Here is a 19,307-nt window from a genome sequence, read left to right as displayed (position 1 = left end):
GGGGAGAGGGGAGAGAGAGAGGGGGAGAGAGAGAGGGGAGAGAGAGAGAGAAAGAGGGAGAGAGAGAGAATGAGAGGGAGAGAGAGAGAGAGAGAGAGAAAGGGGGAGAGAGAATGAGAGGGAGAGAGGGGGAGAGAGGGAGAGAGAGAGAGAGAGAGAGGGGGAGAGAGAGAGAAAGAGAGAGAGGGGGAGAGAGAGAGAGAATGAAAGAGGGAGAGAGAGGGAGAGAGAGAGAGGGGGAGAGAGAGGGAGAGAGGGGAGAGAAAGAGAGAAAGAGGGGGAGAGAGAGAATGAAAGGGGGAGAGAGAGAGGGAGAGAGAGGGGAGAGGGAGGAGAGAGAACAAGAGAGAAAGAGGGGAGAGAGAATGAAAGAGAGGGAGAGAGTGAGAGAGGGAGAGAAAGAAAGGGATAGAGAGAAAGGGGGAGAGAGAGAGGGAGAGAGAGGGAGGAGAGAGAGGGAGAGAGGGGGGAGAGAACAAGAGAGAGAAAGAGGGGGAGAGGGGAGAGAGAGAGGGGGGGGAGAGAGGGGGAGAGAGAGAGGGGAGAGGGAGAGGGGGAGAGAGAGAGGGGAGAGACGGAGAGAAAGAGGGAGAGAGAGAGAATGAGAGGGAGAGAGAGAGAGAGAGAGAGAGAGAGAGAGAGAGAGAGAGAGAGGGGAGAGAGAGAGAGTGACACGAAGATACTGGAGACTTAACAGAGATGATGGATGAGACAAGAAAGAGAGACAGAAATATGTTGAGACAGTGAAACTGGAGAAGAACAACAAAACAGTAGAGGCCAGAAGAATGGAAGCTACTCACTCCTTAAAGCATCTGCAGCAACTTTCAAATTTAGGTGAAATCGAGTAAATTCAAGTCAGGAAAGTCCACAGAGTATTTAATTACATTTACTGTACATAGGCACTGTCTCTCTCATTATGCAGCACATCTCAAAGTGTTTAGTTACATTTACATAGGCACTGTCTCTCTCATTATGCAGCACATCTCAAAGTGTTTAGTTACATTTACATAGGCACTGTCTCTCTCATTATGCAGCACATCTCAAAGTGTTTAGTTACATTTACATAGGCACTGTCTCTCTCATTATACAGCACATCTCAAAGTGTTTAGTTACATTTACATAGGCACTGTCTCTCTCATTATGCAGCACATCTCAAAGTGTTTAGTTACATTTACATAGGCACTGTCTCTCTCATTATGCAGCACATCTCAAAGTGTTTAGTTACATTTACATAGGTACTGTCTCTCTCATTATGCAGCATGTCTCTTTCTTTATAGGATGTCCAGAATACACCACTGAATAATGCCTGACAAATCCGATCTGTCACAAAGTAATAATTCAGCATTCTTGTTCAGCATATTTGTCACTTTGAATGTTGGAGTCTTGATTGTTTTTACTTAGCAAAAGTATAAAAATCTCTGATCACTCTGTAACCATCATGGAGAAACATACCATTCACCATTATTAGATTTAATATTACTGCTAAAAGAATTGACCACGAGAGCTGTCTGTTTTATCAGCAATATATACAGCAATATATATATAAAGTAAAGAAATAAAGAAGCAATTTGCAAAAGTTTTTTTTGTATGTCTGCACTTTATTTATTTCATGTTCATACAGGTCTATAAGTGTATCACTAACTTGAGTGCCTGCATCTCACGTTTGCTGGGTATTGTGGGTCTGCTACTGTGGTATTCTGTAAACTGTGATTGTTAATTTGATTAATCACCACTGATGTGCATAATGCAGGAAATCTTTATTGATTTGTGTACTTGAGCATCACTTTCCAGTAGCAGAATAAGGACACTCGATGGCTGGATTTCCCTTTTGGAAAACTTTAAATGTACAGGTTTCATAATTATATTTCACCTCACAGTCACCAGAAAAGTGCAGTTTTGATGGTAAACTGTAGAGTAAAAAAAAGACACACAAAAAACAGGTAACTGTATTAAGAAAGAGACCTTAGACTTGTAAATTTATTCACTTCAAAGGTCGACCACATTTCTTTTCACTAGATTTTCATCTCTAGATTATAATTTTATGAACTATGCTCTCAGTTTTAGTGTCTAAATCTGACAGTAACATAACTGAAAAATTTTCTCAACCAAAATGACATGAAGTTCCTTTTTTTTTTTTTTTTTTAAATATGCAGAATAAGGCAAGAGATGTGGAGTTTCTACTGTTGTATACTGTAGAAAATAAACCTGGACATCATTGTTTAAATGTCTATTGCGAATAAGTAGTGTGTCTGTGCATATTTCATAATGTGTGGCTGAGTGTGTATTTACCCATCACAGCATCTCAGTGATGTGGGGTTACATTCACACTTGTTGCATTTGCTGTTGGTCCAGGCAGAGCCCACGGGGTGCCAGGTCTTATCCGCTAGATCCTGACAATGAGTCGCACCTGCCCAGAGTGAGAAGATCAACACACGTGGATTATAAAAGCCCAGTATTGAATAACATGGGTTCGTCTTGCTATTATTGTGGTGAGGGCACACTACTTGTAATCAAAGGTTGCAGTTCAAGTCCCGCCACTGTTGGGCCCCTGAGCAAGACCCTTAACCCTCAATTGTTCACGTTTTATTCAGTCATAACTAAGATGCTTTTGATAAAAGTGTCAGCTAAATGCTGTAAATGTATATGGAATTGTGTGTGAGTGTGTGTGTGTACACTACCAAATTCCAGTTTTGCATTAAAGCAAGCAGCATTGCTCAGAGGAATGAGTCCACACAGCACTACCAAGACTGACCACTTCAGCATGCACTTTGGACCAAAAAGTCAAATAAAGAAATTGATTGGATAAATACTTCTCTTGAAGAATGTGTTTTTAACATACATTTTCAAACTTTCATTTTATTTAAACTCCCATAATTACTTTCAATGGCACAGATAGATATGACATTCCTATTTCATTTGAAAAAGTCTCCACAATAACAACTGATCACTTCCTAGAGCAAATATTTGAATATATTTGTAGACATTTCTAACAGGAGGTTTCTAAGTATAATACAGAAGATTTAAAATTGTCATAAAGAATGAACAAGTCCAGTTAATATTAGCAAATGTTGAGAACATTTATAGCTTGTAAACAGGTAAAAAGTGCAGCGGAATTTGGCCAGAGAGATTTCTTACCATGGTTCAAAGCTAAGTGTAGATGTTCCAGAGGTTGAGAGCAGATAACAAACGCTTCTTTTTAAACAGAGCGGAGCGGGCTGGGTTAGTGACGTCAGATGCATTTCAAATAAGGCAGGTGTCATGTCCTGGAAAGACCCGGACCTGCTGAAGAAAGGAACTGGCTGAAAAGAGAGAGAATAACAATGAGACAGCAAGATGGACAGAGAGTGGAGGACATGAAGAGTGTAGCAAAGGAGCAAGAAAGGGTAGAGAAAGGACAAACGAATGACAGAATGAAAGAAAAGGAGAGAAGGAAAAAATGGAGGATAGGAAAACCTGTTTGGAGCAAGAGATAACTAGAAGAATGATGGAAAAAGAAAGGAGCAAAGGAGGAGAGAAGAGAGGTGAACGATGAAGGGAAAAGCTTGGAGGGCAAGAGAAGGAGGAAAGAATTTGGAACTAAAACAGAAACTAGAAAACAAGCACAAGTCTTAAGACGAAGAGCACTGGAGCAAGAAAGAGAGGAAGAGCGAGAGAGAGAAAGAGAGGAAGAGCGAGAGAGAGAAAGAGAGGAAGAGCGAGAGAGAGAAAGAGAGGAAGAGCGAGAATGGAGAAGGAAGTGAAGGTATTGCTCCACGAATGGAAGTGCAGAGGAGAGAGGGAGGGGGGGGGAGAGAGAGAGAGAGAGAGAGAGAGAGAGAGAGAGAGAGAGGGGGGGGAGAGAGAGAACAGAGAGAGAGAAAGGGGGAGAGAGAGAGAGAGGGAGAGAAAGAAAGGGAGAGAGGGGGAGAGAGTGAGAGAGAGAGAGAGAGAGAGGGAGAGAGAGGGGAGAGAGAGAAAGAGGGGGAGAGGGAGAGAGAGAACAAGAGAGAGAGAAAGGGGGGAAAGAGTGAGAGAGAGGGAGAGAAAGAAAGGGAGAGAGAGAGAAAGAGGGGGAGAGAGAATGAGAGGGAGAGAGAGAGAGAGAAGGGGAGAGAGAGAGAAAGAGAGAGAGGGGGAGAGAGAGAGAATGAAAGAGAGGGAGAGAGAGGGAGTGAGAAAGGGAGAGAGAGAGAGGGGGGAGAGAGAGGGAGAGAGAGGGGAGAGAAAGAGAAAGGGGGAGAGAGAGAAAGAGGGGGAGAGAGAGAATGAAAGGGGGAGAGAGAGAGGGAGAGAGAGGGGAGAGGGAGGAGAGAGAACAAGAGAGAAAGAGGGGAGAGAGAATTAAAGAGAGGGAGAGAGAGGGGGATTGAGTGAGAGAGGGAGAGAAAGAAAGGGAGAGAGAGAAAGGGGGAGAGAGAGAGAGGGAGAGAGGGAGGAGAGAGAGGGAGAGAGGGGGGAGAGAACAAGAGAGAGAAAGAGGGGAGAGGGGAGAGAGAGAGGGGGGGAGAGAGGGGGAGAGAGAGAGGGGAGAGGGAGAGGGGGAGAGAGAGGGGAGAGAGAGAGAGAAAGAGGGGGAGAGGGAGAGAGAGAACAAGAGAGAGAGAAAGGGGGGAAAGAGTGAGAGAGAGGGAGAGAAAGAAAGGGAGAGAGAGAGAGAAAGGGGGAGAGAGAATGAGAGGGAGAGAGGGGGAGAGAGGGAGAGAGAGAGAGAGAAAGGGGGAGAGAGAGAGAAAGAGAGAGAGGGGGAGAGAGAGAGAGAATGAAAGAGAGGGAGAGAGAGGGAGAGAGAGAGAGGGGGAGAGAGAGGGAGAGAGGGGAGAGAAAGAGAGAAAGAGGGGGAGAGAGAGAGGGAGAGAGAGGGGAGAGGGAGGAGAGAGAACAAGAGAGAAAGGGGAGAGAGAATGAAAGAGAGGGAGAGAGAGGGGGAGAGAGTGAGAGAGGGAGAGAAAGAAAGGGAGAGAGAGAAAGGGGGAGAGAGAGGGAGAGAGAGGGAGGAGAGAGAGGGAGAGAGGGGGGAGAGAACAAGAGAGAGAAAGAGGGGGAGAGGGGAGAGAGAGAGGGGGGGAGAGAGGGAGAGAGAGAGAGAGAAAGGGAGAGAGAGAGAAAGAGAGAGAGGGGGAGAGAGAGAGAATGAAAGAGAGGGAGAGAGAGGGAGTGAGAAAGAGAGAGAGAGAGGGGGGAGAGACGGAGAGAGAGGGGAGAGAAAGAGAAAGAGGGGGAGAGAGAGAATGAAAGGGGGAGAGAGAGAGGGAGAGAGAGGGAGGAGAGAGAACAAGAGAGAAAGAGGGGAGAGAGAATGAAAGAGAGGGAGAGAGTGAGAGAGGGAGAGAAAGAAAGGGAGAGAGAGAAAGGGGGAGAGAGAGAGGGAGAGAGAGGGAGGAGAGAGATGGAGAGAGGGGGGAGAGAACAAGAGAGAGAAAGAGGGGGAGAGGGGAGAGAGAGAGGGGGAGAGAGAGAGGGGAGAGAGAGAGAGAAAGAGGGAGAGAGAGAGAATGAGAGGGAGAGAGAGAGAGAGAGAGAGAAAGGGGGAGAGAGAATGAGAGGGAGAGAGGGGGAGAGAGGGAGAGAGAGAGAGAGAGAAAGGGGGAGAGAGAGAGAAAGAGAGAGAGGGGGAGAGAGAGAGAGAATGAAAGAGGGAGAGAGAGGGAGAGAGAGAGAGGGGGAGAGAGAGGGAGAGAGGGGAGAGAAAGAGAGAAAGAGGGGGAGAGAGAGAGGGAGAGAGAGGGGAGAGGGAGGAGAGAGAACAAGAGAGAAAGGGGAGAGAGAATGAAAGAGAGGGAGAGAGAGGGGGAGAGAGTGAGAGAGGGAGAGAAAGAAAGGGAGAGAGAGAAAGGGGGAGAGAGAGAGGGAGAGAGAGAGAGGGAGAGAGGGGGGAGAGAACAAGAGAGAGAAAGAGGGGGAGAGGGGAGAGAGAGAGGGGGGGAGAGAGGGAGAGAGAGAGAGAGAGAGAAAGGGAGAGAGAGAGAAAGAGAGAGAGGGGGAGAGAGAGAGAATGAAAGAGAGGGAGAGAGAGGGAGTGAGAAAGAGAGAGAGAGAGGGGGGAGAGACGGAGAGAGAGGGGAGAGAAAGAGAGAAAGAGGGGGAGAGAGAGAATGAAAGGGGGAGAGAGAGAGGGAGAGAGAGGGGAGAGGGAGGAGAGAGAACAAGAGAGAAAGAGGGGAGAGAGAATGAAAGAGAGGGAGAGAGAGAGAGGGAGAGAAAGAAAGGGAGAGAGAGAAAGGGGGAGAGAGAGAGGGAGAGAGAGGGAGGAGAGAGATGGAGAGAGGGGGGAGAGAACAAGAGAGAGAAAGAGGGGGAGAGGGGAGAGAGAGAGGGGGGGAGAGAGGGGGAGAGAGAGAGGGGAGAGGGAGAGGGGGAGAGAGAGAGGGGAGAGAGAGAGAGAAAGAGGGAGAGAGAGAGAATGAGAGGGAGAGAGAGAGAGAGAGAGAGAGAGAGAGAGAGGGGAGAGAGAGAGAGTGACACGAAGATACTGGAGACTTAACAGAGATGATGGATGAGACAAGAAAGAGAGACAGAAATATGTTGAGACAGTGAAACTGGAGAAGAACAACAAAACAGTAGAGGCCAGAAGAATGGAAGCTACTCACTCCTTAAAGCATCTGCAGCAACTTTCAAATTTAGGTGAAATCGAGTAAATTCAAGTCAGGAAAGTCCACAGAGTATTTAATTACATTTACTGTACATAGGCACTGTCTCTCTCATTATGCAGCACATCTCAAAGTGTTTAGTTACATTTACATAGGCACTGTCTCTCTCATTATGCAGCACATCTCAAAGTGTTTAGTTACATTTACATAGGCACTGTCTCTCTCATTATGCAGCACATCTCAAAGTGTTTAGTTACATTTACATAGGCACTGTCTCTCTCATTATACAGCACATCTCAAAGTGTTTAGTTACATTTACATAGGCACTGTCTCTCTCATTATGCAGCACATCTCAAAGTGTTTAGTTACATTTACATAGGCACTGTCTCTCTCATTATGCAGCACATCTCAAAGTGTTTAGTTACATTTACATAGGTACTGTCTCTCTCATTATGCAGCATGTCTCTTTCTTTATAGGATGTCCAGAATACACCACTGAATAATGCCTGACAAATCCGATCTGTCACAAAGTAATAATTCAGCATTCTTGTTCAGCATATTTGTCACTTTGAATGTTGGAGTCTTGATTGTTTTTACTTAGCAAAAGTATAAAAATCTCTGATCACTCTGTAACCATCATGGAGAAACATACCATTCACCATTATTAGATTTAATATTACTGCTAAAAGAATTGACCACGAGAGCTGTCTGTTTTATCAGCAATATATACAGCAATATATATATAAAGTAAAGAAATAAAGAAGCAATTTGCAAAAGTTTTTTTTTGTATGTCTGCACTTTATTTATTTCATGTTCATACAGGTCTATAAGTGTATCACTAACTTGAGTGCCTGCATCTCACGTTTGCTGGGTATTGTGGGTCTGCTACTGTGGTATTCTGTAAACTGTGATTGTTAATTTGATTAATCACCACTGATGTGCATAATGCAGGAAATCTTTATTGATTTGTGTACTTGAGCATCACTTTCCAGTAGCAGAATAAGGACACTCGATGGCTGGATTTCCCTTTTGGAAAACTTTAAATGTACAGGTTTCATAATTATATTTCACCTCACAGTCACCAGAAAAGTGCAGTTTTGATGGTAAACTGTAGAGTAAAAAAAAGACACACAAAAAACAGGTAACTGTATTAAGAAAGAGACCTTAGACTTGTAAATGTATTCACTTCAAAGGTCGACCACATTTCTTTTCACTAGATTTTCATCTCTAGATTATAATTTTATGAACTATGCTCTCAGTTTTAGTGTCTAAATCTGACAGTAACATAACTGAAAAATTTTCTCAACCAAAATGACATGAAGTTCCTTTTTTTTTTTTTTTTTTAAATATGCAGAATAAGGCAAGAGATGTGGAGTTTCTACTGTTGTATACTGTAGAAAATAAACCTGGACATCATTGTTTAAATGTCTATTGCGAATAAGTAGTGTGTCTGTGCATATTTCATAATGTGTGGCTGAGTGTGTATTTACCCATCACAGCATCTCAGTGATGTGGGGTTACATTCACACTTGTTGCATTTGCTGTTGGTCCAGGCAGAGCCCACGGGGTGCCAGGTCTTATCCGCTAGATCCTGACAATGAGTCGCACCTGCCCAGAGTGAGAAGATCAACACACGTGGATTATAAAAGCCCAGTATTGAATAACATGGGTTCGTCTTGCTATTATTGTGGTGAGGGCACACTACTTGTAATCAAAGGTTGCAGTTCAAGTCCCGCCACTGTTGGGCCCCTGAGCAAGACCCTTAACCCTCAATTGTTCACGTTTTATTCAGTCATAACTAAGATGCTTTTGATAAAAGTGTCAGCTAAATGCTGTAAATGTATATGGAATTGTGTGTGAGTGTGTGTGTGTACACTACCAAATTCCAGTTTTGCATTAAAGCAAGCAGCATTGCTCAGAGGAATGAGTCCACACAGCACTACCAAGACTGACCACTTCAGCATGCACTTTGGACCAAAAAGTCAAATAAAGAAATTGATTGGATAAATACTTCTCTTGAAGAATGTGTTTTTAACATACATTTTCAAACTTTCATTTTATTTAAACTCCCATAATTACTTTCAATGGCACAGATAGATATGACATTCCTATTTCATTTGAAAAAGTCTCCACAATAACAACTGATCACTTCCTAGAGCAAATATTTGAATATATTTGTAGACATTTCTAACAGGAGGTTTCTAAGTATAATACAGAAGATTTAAAATTGTCATAAAGAATGAACAAGTCCAGTTAATATTAGCAAATGTTGAGAACATTTATAGCTTGTAAACAGGTAAAAAGCGCAGCGGAATTTGGCCAGAGAGATTTCTTACCATGGTTCAAAGCTAAGTGTAGATGTTCCAGAGGTTGAGAGCAGATAACAAACGCTTCTTTTTAAACAGAGCGGAGCGGGCTGGGTTAGTGACGTCAGATGCATTTCAAATAAGGCAGGTGTCATGTCCTGGAAAGACCCGGACCTGCTGAAGAAAGGAACTGGCTGAAAAGAGAGAGAATAACAATGAGACAGCAAGATGGACAGAGAGTGGAGGACATGAAGAGTGTAGCAAAGGAGCAAGAAAGGGTAGAGAAAGGACAAACGAATGACAGAATGAAAGAAAAGGAGAGAAGGAAAAAATGGAGGATAGGAAAACCTGTTTGGAGCAAGAGATAACTAGAAGAATGATGGAAAAAGAAAGGAGCAAAGGAGGAGAGAAGAGAGGTGAACGATGAAGGGAAAAGCTTGGAGGGCAAGAGAAGGAGGAAAGAATTTGGAACTAAAACAGAAACTAGAAAACAAGCACAAGTCTTATGATGAAGAGCACTGGAGCAAGAAAGAGAGGAAGAGCGAGAGAGAGAAAGAGAGGAAGAGCGAGAATGGAGAAGGAAGTGAAGGTATTGCTCCACGAATGGAAGTGCAGAGGAGAGAGGGAGGGGGGGGGGAGAGAGAGAGAGAGAGAGAGAGAGAGAGAGGGGGGGGGGGAGAGAGAGAACAGAGAGAGAGAAAGGGGGAGAGAGAGAGAGAGGGAGAGAAAGAAAGGGAGAGAGGGGGAGAGAGTGAGAGAGAGAGAGAGAGAGAGGGAGAGAGAGGGGAGAGAGAGAAAGAGGGAGAGGGAGAGAGAGAACAAGAGAGAGAGAAAGGGGGGAAGAGTGAGAGAGAGGGAGAGAAAGAAAGGGAGAGAGAGAGAGAAAGGGGGAGAGAGAATGAGAGGGAGAGAGGGAGAGAGAGAGAGAGAGAAAGGGGGAGAGAGAGAGAAAGAGAGAGGGGGAGAGAGAGAGAATGAAAGAGAGGGAGAGAGAGGGAGTGAGAAAGGGAGAGAGAGAGAGGGGGGAGAGAGAGGGAGAGAGAGGGGAGAGAAAGAGAGAAAGAGGGGGAGAGAGAGAAAGAGGGGGAGAGAGAATGAAAGGGGGAGAGAGAGAGGGAGAGAGAGGGGAGAGGGAGAGAGAGAGAGAGAGAGAGAGAGAGAGGGGGGGGAGAGAGAGAGGGAGAGAAAGAAAGGGAGAGAGGGGGAGAGAGTGAGAGAGAGAGAGAGAGAGAGAGAGAGAGAGAGAGAGGGAGAGACACGAAGATACTGGAGACTTAACAGAGATGATGGATGAGACAAGAAAGAGAGACAGAAATATGTTGAGACAGTGAAACTGGAGAAGAACAACAAAACAGTAGAGGCCAGAAGAATGGAAGCTACTTACTCCTTAAAGCATCTGCAGCAACTTTCAAATTTAGGTGAAATCGAGTAAATTCAAGTCAGGAAAGTCCACAGAGTATTTAATTACATTTACTGTACATAGGCACTGTCTCTCTCATTATGCAGCACATCTCAAAGTGTTTAGTTACATTTACATAGGCACTGTCTCTCTCATTATGCAGCACATCTCAAAGTGTTTAGTTACATTTACATAGGCACTGTCTCTCTCATTATGCAGCACATCTCAAAGTGTTTAGTTACATTTACATAGGCACTGTCTCTCTCATTATGCAGCATGTCTCTTTCTTTATAGGATGTCCAGAATACACCACTGAATAATGCCTGACAAATCCGATCTGTCACAAAGTAATAATTCAGCATTCTTGCTCAGCATATTTGTCACTTTGAATGTTGAAGTCTTAATTGTTTTTACTTAGCAAAAGTATAAAAATCTCTGATCACTCTGTAACCATCATGGAGAAACATACCATTCACCATTATTAGATTTAATATTACTGCTAAAATAATTGACCACGAGAGCTGTTTCATCAGCAATATATATATAAAGTAAAGAAAGAAAGAAGCAATTTGCAAAAGTTTTTTTTGTATGTCTGCACTTTATTTATTTCATGTTCATACAGGTCTATAAGTGTATCACTAACTTGAGTGCCTGCATCTCACGTTTGCTGGGTATTGTGTGTCTGCTACTGTGGTATTCTGTAAACTGTGATTGTTAATTTGATTAATCACCACTGATGTGCATAATGCCAGAAATCTTTATTGATTTGTGTACTTGAGCATCACTTTCCAGTAGCAGAATAAGTACACCTGATGGCTGGATTTCCCTTTTGGAAAACCTTAAACGTACAAGTGTGATAATCGTATGTCACCTCACAGTTTGCAGGAAAATTGTCGGTAAGCTGTAAAGTGAAAAAAAAATCATTAAGAAGTGCATAACCTTCTGAGAATGATATATCAAATAACCAGGCTTCATTAGGTTAATTTGAAACATCAGATCTAATAAACATGTTTCATATGTTTACTTTGGAACATCAGACCTCTACACATCACAGCACAGGACTGATCTGGAGAGCATGTGTTGTGCGGTACTGGGACGTGTATTTACCCATGACAGCAGCGCATGGCACTCTGAAGGCATGTGCATGTCCAGCATTTGCTGTTAGTCCAGGAGGTGCCCTTTGGATGAAAGGTCTTATCCACACCATCCTGACACCGAGGCACATCTGTCCAGGGTTCAACAGTCAGGGTCAAACTACCTAGAGACTGGGATACTTCTCTGTTGTTGTAAGTAATGTATACATCTATATAGTGTCGAATGCTATTGTATTAGCTTTTGTATTACAACATGTTGTTGTTAGATCTCAGAGGGTGACAGCACATTATGAAAAGATACGGCATACATCATAACTGTGTGTGGGTACAGTAGACAGAAAAACAGTAGTTGCATGTTACTCTAGAACCTTATGTTACTCTAGAAGGTGTGCTACACTGTGAAAGGAACAGATGTGTTGTTTGTTTTTGCTTGTTTTTGTGTGTGTACCAGTTTTCAGTGACAATCCAGCAGGCAGCATTGTTCAAAGGAATGAGTTCACACATGACTAACACCACAAACACTGACCACTTCGGCATGGACTTTGGAATAAAAATTCAAATTAGGTTTGTTTTAAATTTTTATTCTTAAGAAGAAGGAAAAACAAAAATCACACATGTCCTTGGCCTTACTAGAACACAGATACATATAGGACAAAAAACAGCTTTCTTCTTTACACTACTTCCTGTGCACATTACTTCCAACCTAACGTACTGTAAACTGTGCACATGTATGTAAAACACATGTACACCGAAGCATGAGCCATTTTGATTCAGCAAAAATGCTGTTAAAACCCACTGAGAAGGTTCATAACACACATAACACACATGTGAACAAGCGCTTGAGTGAAATGACTCCTCAGCAAGACGTCACAGTGGAATAATAATTGCCTTTTAAATGCCTAACTGTAGTGTAGAATGTGGTGCGTTACCATGGTAGCACATTATCACATCACTTTCTTTACAAAAATCCATTGAATAAAACACTAATGACATTTCTAGCTTTGTTTTGTTTTTGTTTTTTTTTAAAGAAAACCAAACTACTGAATTTGGGAATAGCGTATACATACCATGGTTCGAAATTAAGCGTAGATGTTCCCGAACCTGACAGCAGAAAACAATGTGTCCTTTTAAACAGAGTGCAGTTGGCTAGGTGGCTGACCGGACAGGCTGACAGCAAGACAAACGTCATGACCTGGAAAGGCCAGTGCCTGCTCAACGTACTCCAGAAACATAAACAAAACCCTTGAAATTTTTATACATGAGGGATACACTGCCGAAGAATACCTCCCAGAAAATCTCTGGAATCAACCATTTTCTGGCTGGAGCTTTCATGTCATGATCCCCTTTAATGTGTCATGAAACTTACTGAAAGCTTTTAGCTCATTTAGAATCCTTACATGCACTCAGACTGGTGCTTATCATAAAATGTTTTTATGACCACTGAAGTCGTCCTGTGTCAATACATTTGGTTTCACATGTTCATGTTTGAGACTATAGGTCTCTGTGTTGCTGCATACCAATATGTTTAATGATAGCAAATATGAATCGACTTGAACTGAACTGAATTGGCCCAAACTCAAGCCTACACAACCTCATCGGGACTGAAGCACAGGAAATATTTTGACTCAACCTTACACCTCACTGTGGTCATTTAGAACTCGTTCTGATGAGCTTGCCAAAAGCCCAGAAGTGTTCTCTCCCAGAGACCTTCATACATAAATTATTCTGATATAACTGAATGCATCTGTCTCTGCACTACTGTCGTGTTCTCACATCACATTTACATTTAAAGACCAAGGGAACATAGTGTAAAATGTTTTTAAGACTGAACAGAAAGAAAAAGATCTGAAATCTGAAACAATACAACACTGTTCTAGTAAAACAGATTAATTCGCTTAGCACCTTTTTGATCGATAGTAGCAAATGTTTTGATAGCAGCAAATTTTGATTCTAAGTGCACAGATGAGTCTCTAATGTTTATAACTGACATCACCAGTTACCAATGCTGATTTTAAAAATCATGCAGAGACCATTCAAGCAGACACATGGTTTTGATCAAGTGACATCAACCTTACGACTGCCAGGGTAAAGCTCATGCAAGCTTAACCAAGATAATGATCACCCAAATCAGGGAAACGGGAGATCTCCAGAGAAATGGCCTACAAGGAGTGTCCAAAAGTTATGAGCTATTTATAGTTTGTAGGTGCATGCTGTGTCCCCACAGAATCAACAATAATCTAAATAGAAAGTAGTGGAACGTTTGGGTTCCCTCCGGCTTGTAAACAAACCTGGAGGTTTGGCTTTCCATACCTGGATACGAGAAGAAACTAGTCTGATATTCATTTACATGTTTTTCATAACTTTATTTATTCAAAAGGCGCACAAAGGGGTAGGGGCAACATCACACTCATCAGAAGTCCATTTGGCAAGTTTGTATGCATCTTGAGTTTTTTGCCTCCCAGATAACTCGAGCATCACTGACGGCATCACATTCCGTTGCTCTGGCTTCTTCCCCATCTCTTCTGAGGAGAAATACTTTAGTCATTTAGACTGATAAATTTAAGAAAAAACAGCTGGAGGAGAAAAAGATGCTTAGAGCCAGGCAGGACAGGAGAGACGGAGGATGCAGGGAAAAGCATGGAGGACAAGATAAGAGAAAAAACCAGACGCCTAAAGATGAGGAGCAACGGAGCGAGAAAGTGAGGAAGAGGGAGAGAAAATAAACAAACAAACAATCCCTTTGCAAAGGTTTTGTGCACATCTACAATCTTTTATTTACAACATTTGATTTAGTCAAAGGTTTAAGAGGTCTTATTAACTTGAGAGTGCCTGCATCTTGCTTTGCTATGAGCTCGGTGTCGGGTGGCATCTGCACTGCTGGCACTGCAGAGCCCACCGGGTGCCGGATCTTATCCACTACATCCTGACAATGAGTCACTCTGGGCAGGTGCGACAAGATCAACACACACAGATTATAAAAGCCCAGTATGGAATATTTGAGTGTTTGACTTGCAGTTAATGTCTGCTTGTGTGTGTGTGTGTGTGTGTACACACATTATCTTTTACCAGTAAGATCCTGCCCAGCAGACTTTTTCCACTCTAGCCCAGTTCTTCCGAGGGGGTTAAAGCAATAGCTTTGGTCATCTTTTATTTAGTTTAAGTCTGAGGGTGTAAGACATCAAGAGTTACTGCAAACATGGTAAGATTTTTGCATAGTTATAAAACTATGGAGTTTAGGGTGCTTGTCAGTGTCATTTGTATTAAAATATATGATACATGACTTCAAAAGAAGTTGAAAAATAATAATAATAAAACTGAAAAATGCAATACGACCAAGCTGAACTGTAACTTGGTGTATGCTTGTCAGAAGTGCTTGGTCTTAGCTGTGGTCCTGTGTCATTTCCCCTCTGAATAGCGGTCATCTTCTAGACCGTGAAACAACATTTTGTGAATTAGTGATAAGAATGATAAGAATGATAAGAATGATAGCAGATATCTACATGACATGGTATGATAGCAAACTGTGCCTGTTGTTACCAGATGTGAAAACCTATAATAATAAATAAAGACCTTTCTAGAGCAAACCAATTACACTGATAAAACATATTGGAGAGAGAGTCCACCTCACAGTGCCACAAACATCACTGTTCCGCCACTGACATGACAAGCTGTGATGGAAAAAGAGAAATGCCATTTATCTTACTAAAGCAACATCATGTTGGTTTATCTCTGCAGCTAAGAGTGATGTTGTAACCAGGATATTTCTTAACAATACATTCAGCAGAGTTATGAAAGTGATAAATAAACATATCTGACTCTGCAGCACAACTTTTTAACTGCACACAAGGAAGGTAGTGATATTTCTACTAATTAATTTTGGCATAAAACAAAACAACTACAAATCAACATATATTCACCAATCCTATTTGAGCTTTACATAGCATTTGATGTAAAATATTTAGTGCATATTATTTTTACTCCACATAATTTCTAGTACTTTTTTTGCACATGTTCAAGCCTACATGAACTGACAGGACATGTACGCTATATTGCCAAAGGAATTCTCTCACCCATCCAAATCACTGAATTCAGGTGTTCCAATCACTTCCATGGCCACAGGTGTATAAAACCAAGCATCCAGGCATGCAGACTGCTTATACAAACATTTGTGGAAGAACGGGTCGCTCTCAGGAGCTCAGTGGAATCCAGCGTGGTACCATGATAGGATGCCACCTGTGCAACTAGTCCAGTCGTGAAATTTCCTTGCTAATAAATATTAAAGTCAGTCAGTCAGTGGTATTATAAGAAAGTGGAAGCGATTGGGAATGACAGTAATTCATCCATGAGGTGGTCGGACACAGAAAATGGCAGAGCAGGGTCAGCGGATGCTGAAGTGCACAGAGGTCTCCAACTTTCTGTACAGTCCATCACTACAGACCTCCAAACTTCATGTGGCCTTCAGATTAGCTCAAGAACAGTGCGTAGAGAGCTTCATGGAATGCGTTTCCATGGCCAAGCAGCTGCATCCAAGCCTTACAACACCAAACGCAATGCAAAGTGTCAGATGCAGTGACTCTAGAGTAGTGGAGACGTGTTCTCTGGAGTAACGAATCACATTTCTCCATCTAGCAATCCGATAGATGAGTCTGGGTTTGGCCAGGAGAACGATAAGTGTCTGACTGCATTGTGACAAGTTTAAAGTTTGGTGGAGGGGGGATTATGGTGTGGGGTTGTTTTTCAGGAGTTGGGCTCAGCCCCTTAATTCCAGTGAAAGGAACTGTTAATGCTTCAGCATACCAAGAGATTTTGGACAATTTTATGCACCCAACTTTGTGGGAACAATTTGGGGATGGCCCCTTCCTGTTCCAACATGACTGCGCACCAGTGCACAAAGCAAGGTCCATAAAGACAAGGATGAACATGTTTGGAGGAAGAACTTGACTGGCCTGCACAGAGTCCTGACCTCAACCCAATAGAACACCTTTGGGATGAATTGGAGCAGAGGCTGCAAGCCAGCAGTTTCTCATCCAACATCAGTGTCCGACCTCACAAATATGATTCTGGAAGAATGGTCAAAAATTCCCATAAACACACTCCTGAACCTTGTGGAAAGCCTTCCCAGAAGAGCTGAAGCTGCGGTGTAGAATTGCCACACACTGGCACGACCCTTCATGCTAACTTATGAGTGGGGCTCCATCACAGATGCTAAAGCTACTTGTTGATATTGAACATAGACACTAAAAATAAAGACTATGAACTGAACGTATTTGCTACATATATTCCAGTCATAAAAATGACATTTGCACCCATAACACCACATGTGGAAAAAAGCCATGATTAGTATAGCCACAGGTTAAAGCACAGGTGGGAAACAAATGTTCCAGTGCAAATTTAATTCACATTTAAAATTCACATTTAAGAAATTACTTATTATTTTGTTTAGTAAAATAAAACCTGGTATATTAGTCCCTGCATATGCCACATTACACTAATTAAAGCCAAAGACAAAATTCTATTTTTTAAGACTGCAAACTTATTCTGAATTAGATTACACTTTGACAAATTCTAATAAACCCAATTTCCCTGTACTAGAGTCAGTACAGTCGATTTCCTGTGGTAAACTTCGTTATGCAATTGCACAGAGTAGAATATTTGTTTAGAGAAATGTGTTATTGCAGGGCTGATTCCAGTAGGCCTTGTGATATCAACATAGAGATTAATAATTAAAGAATGCTGAGCACATATGAAGCACTGACTTTTTCCCTACCTCACACAAAAGGAGAATAGAATCTTGCGGTTTGTTTTTAATTACACACTATATACACCACCATCAACATTTAGCTGACGCTTTTATCCAAAGCGACTTACAATTATGACTGAGTACAACGTGAACAATTGAGGGTTGTTAAGGGCCTTGCTCATGGGCCCAACAGTGGCAGGGCTTGAACTGGCAACCTTCCGATTACAAAGCGAGTACCTGGAATTACACCTACTTCCAGGCTGAATTAATGTATTTTCGAAAAGTAATGGACCAACTAATGAAGAATATCCATCAGACAAGATATATTCCTTTTTTAAAAACCCAACTTCTCTGTGTTTCGTGTTTAATTTAAGCATTTACTCGGACACCCCTGTAGCCTGTTTGGGGCTGTTTTTTGAAGCTGTAATGAGAACTCCATTCCGGGTTTTGAGGCATGCCGTCACGGGCGAAACACAACAGCCCTGACGGAGCTCACAGCTTCCCCAGCGCCGCACTTCGTTTCCTCAGCACGTCCAGGACTCCCGACATATAACCGACATATAACGCAAACAAAAACACGATGGCGTAAAGTGAGCCGTCTCTGAGACAGCAGACGAGGACAGTGAGTACGTCTGATGGCTACCTGGGGAGCTAACCTGGCTAACGCTAGCTAACGCAAGCTAACGCACACAAAGCGCGGTCGGTTATATGTGGTCGGACAGCGCGGCGAGGTCCGCCTTTCACACATACTCCGACTCTCTTGTCGCAAAGTGCTGATTATGGAGTAGGACAACAAATCGTGTTGATGTTAACGTGCGATCTCATCGACTGCGCTAGCTAGCTAACTTGGCTAACCCTAGCTAGCTAATGGAGAGGCGCGGCCGCCGAAGACTGGCCCGCGCGTGCGCCCTCGCGCGGGGCCCAAAGCCCTGCCACTGCTCTCGAGCCAGTTCTGTTGGCTATGCACAGTTAGCTGTGCGTGCAACGATGCCTGTCTTTGTAGGACTAGCTGGTCAGTTAGCTGTGCATGAAAGTAGACTGGTAGTCGGAGAGTCTAATGCATGTCTAGCTGGTTCGAGACTCAGTAGCTAAACGATTTAAACAAGTGCGTTATTTCGTTATTGGCGGTGCTGTTTGACAGGCACTAGCTGGTAAACGGTTGCATATCAAGTGTTGTGCATTGTAGCTTGTGCTAACCTGTTTCACCCCGGTGGTCTCTCTGTTAAGGGGACGGTTAAAATCATTACGTGCTATAAATGCACAAAAACAAACATTTGCTCATTAAGACGCTTTTCCTTTTCTAACCTTCATCAGTACATCTAATGTTCGCTCCATCCGTGGATTCGCGGGGCTAGGCGCCTAAACGATGCACCGCAACGGCGGGGAGAGGGACTTCCAGACCTCGGCCCGAAGGATGGGGACCTCGCTCCTTTTCCAGCTGTCCGCTCACGAGAGGGAGCTGGACCTGGTGTTCCTGGACCACAGCTATGCCAAGCCCTGGAACGCGCATCCGGACGCCAGCAGCGCGCGGCCTACCCGCATGCTTTTTGTCACCCCGCGGCGGCAGGCAGAACCTTCCGTGTGAGTGCTGTTTGAAGTCAGGACGGGGCTTCAGGGCTCACACTGCTTTAGGCTTTTGAGTCCACGAACAATGTGTAATGCTGCAAATCAATTTTAGACATTTGCATTGATACACTTATTGGGATGGTAAAATATTGTCTTTAACAGCTTTAACTTGAGCTGTTAACTGCATTGGATTTGGTGAGAACCCACACACGTTTCGAACGGAATTCACAAACATCCAGTGCGGTATTTATTTCGTGACATATCACAGTGTGAGACCTTGGTATATGACGCATTTTTGTACCTACTGTGCAGTTCTAATGGGATCTGATGTTAAGACTGTAATTCTCTGTGATAAAATGAGCCTGCCCCTACAGATAAGGGCTGTTTGTTGGTACTTTTCCAAAGCTTTCACTACCCGTGCAGCTGTTACGACGGCAGCAAAAAAAAAAAAAAGCCTTGCCCACATCCCGGTGCGCCCCCTGCAGCTGTCGGTTCATTCACTTTGCATTTCCCCGGCTGCCTTTTTCCCAGCGAGTCGGACGTGTCCGTCGACGTGGAAACGGTCACGCCCACCCCCATGCCACTCTATGACAACCAGAAGGCTCGCAGCGTGATGAACGAGTGCGAACGACATGT

The 19,307-nt window shown here is 43.2% G+C and overlaps 3 protein-coding genes and 1 long non-coding RNA gene across 8 annotated transcripts in view; 1 reads left to right on the top strand and 3 right to left on the bottom strand.

Annotated features, from left to right (window-relative positions):
* Positions 1–1,764: 1,764 nt before the first annotated feature.
* Positions 1,765–3,600, bottom strand: LOC118242955. Its single transcript, XR_004777121.1, has 4 exons — positions 3,136–3,600; positions 2,679–2,766; positions 2,290–2,407; positions 1,765–1,907 (listed from the first exon to the last, which is right to left on the bottom strand). It is a non-coding gene; the product is annotated as an uncharacterized LOC118242955 (long non-coding RNA).
* Positions 3,601–7,531: 3,931 nt separating this feature from the next.
* LOC118240072 (beta-microseminoprotein-like) lies at positions 7,532–9,337 on the bottom strand. Its single transcript, XM_035536328.1, has 4 exons — positions 8,903–9,337; positions 8,446–8,533; positions 8,057–8,174; positions 7,532–7,674 (listed from the first exon to the last, which is right to left on the bottom strand). Exons 1-4 carry the CDS (start codon positions 8,903–8,905, stop codon positions 7,548–7,550), a joined length of 336 nt encoding a protein of 111 aa, XP_035392221.1. The 5' UTR covers positions 8,906–9,337; the 3' UTR covers positions 7,532–7,547.
* Positions 9,338–10,869: 1,532 nt separating this feature from the next.
* On the bottom strand, positions 10,870–18,490 carry LOC113590930 (beta-microseminoprotein-like). Its single transcript, XM_027031270.2, has 5 exons — positions 18,411–18,490; positions 18,303–18,324; positions 11,379–11,496; positions 11,279–11,312; positions 10,870–11,172 (listed from the first exon to the last, which is right to left on the bottom strand). The coding sequence occupies exons 1-5, from the start codon at positions 18,438–18,440 to the stop codon at positions 11,053–11,055; spliced, it is 324 nt and encodes a 107-aa protein (XP_026887071.2). The 5' UTR covers positions 18,441–18,490; the 3' UTR covers positions 10,870–11,052.
* kansl3 (KAT8 regulatory NSL complex subunit 3) overlaps positions 18,452–19,307 on the top strand; it is a 15,996-nt gene continuing 15,140 nt past the window's right edge. For all 5 annotated transcript variants that reach the window (XR_004777111.1, XM_035536105.1, XM_027031271.2 and 2 more), the window contains exons 1-2: positions 18,452–18,686; positions 19,203–19,307. The exon at positions 19,203–19,307 is cut by the window's right edge and continues 66 nt beyond it. Coding sequence is in view for 4 of the 5 variants with exons in the window: in XM_035536105.1 (XP_035391998.1) it covers positions 18,472–18,686; positions 19,203–19,307 (320 nt within the window). In the remaining variant the exon portion in view is untranslated. The remainder of the gene's footprint in view (positions 18,687–19,202) is intronic.

Source organism: Electrophorus electricus, chromosome 18, assembly GCF_013358815.1.
Source record: "Electrophorus electricus isolate fEleEle1 chromosome 18, fEleEle1.pri, whole genome shotgun sequence".
NCBI lineage: Eukaryota > Metazoa > Chordata > Actinopteri > Gymnotiformes > Gymnotidae > Electrophorus > Electrophorus electricus.
Note: the sequence above shows the minus strand (reverse complement) of the source record. Positions and strands in the feature narration are given on the sequence as shown.

Excerpts from the sequence above, each read along its gene's own strand:
- LOC118240072 (XM_035536328.1), bottom strand. Across the intron at positions 8,175-8,445 it reads TAATGCAAAACTGGAATTTG|GTGCGACTCATTGTCAGGAT; the intron begins GTAGTGTACACA and ends CACTCTGGGCAG. Across the intron at positions 7,675-8,056 it reads TCACTGAGATGCTGTGATGG|TTTACCATCAAAACTGCACT; the intron begins GTAAATACACAC and ends TTTACTCTACAG.
- LOC113590930 (XM_027031270.2), bottom strand. The coding sequence starts at position 18,440 with ATGGAGCGAACATTAGATGTACTGATGAAG. Across the intron at positions 18,325-18,410 it reads CATTAGATGTACTGATGAAG|AGAGACCACCGGGGTGAAAC; the intron begins GTTAGAAAAGGA and ends TCCCCTTAACAG. Across the intron at positions 11,497-18,302 it reads AGACCACCGGGGTGAAACAG|ATGTGCCTCGGTGTCAGGAT; the intron begins GTTAGCACAAGC and ends AACCCTGGACAG.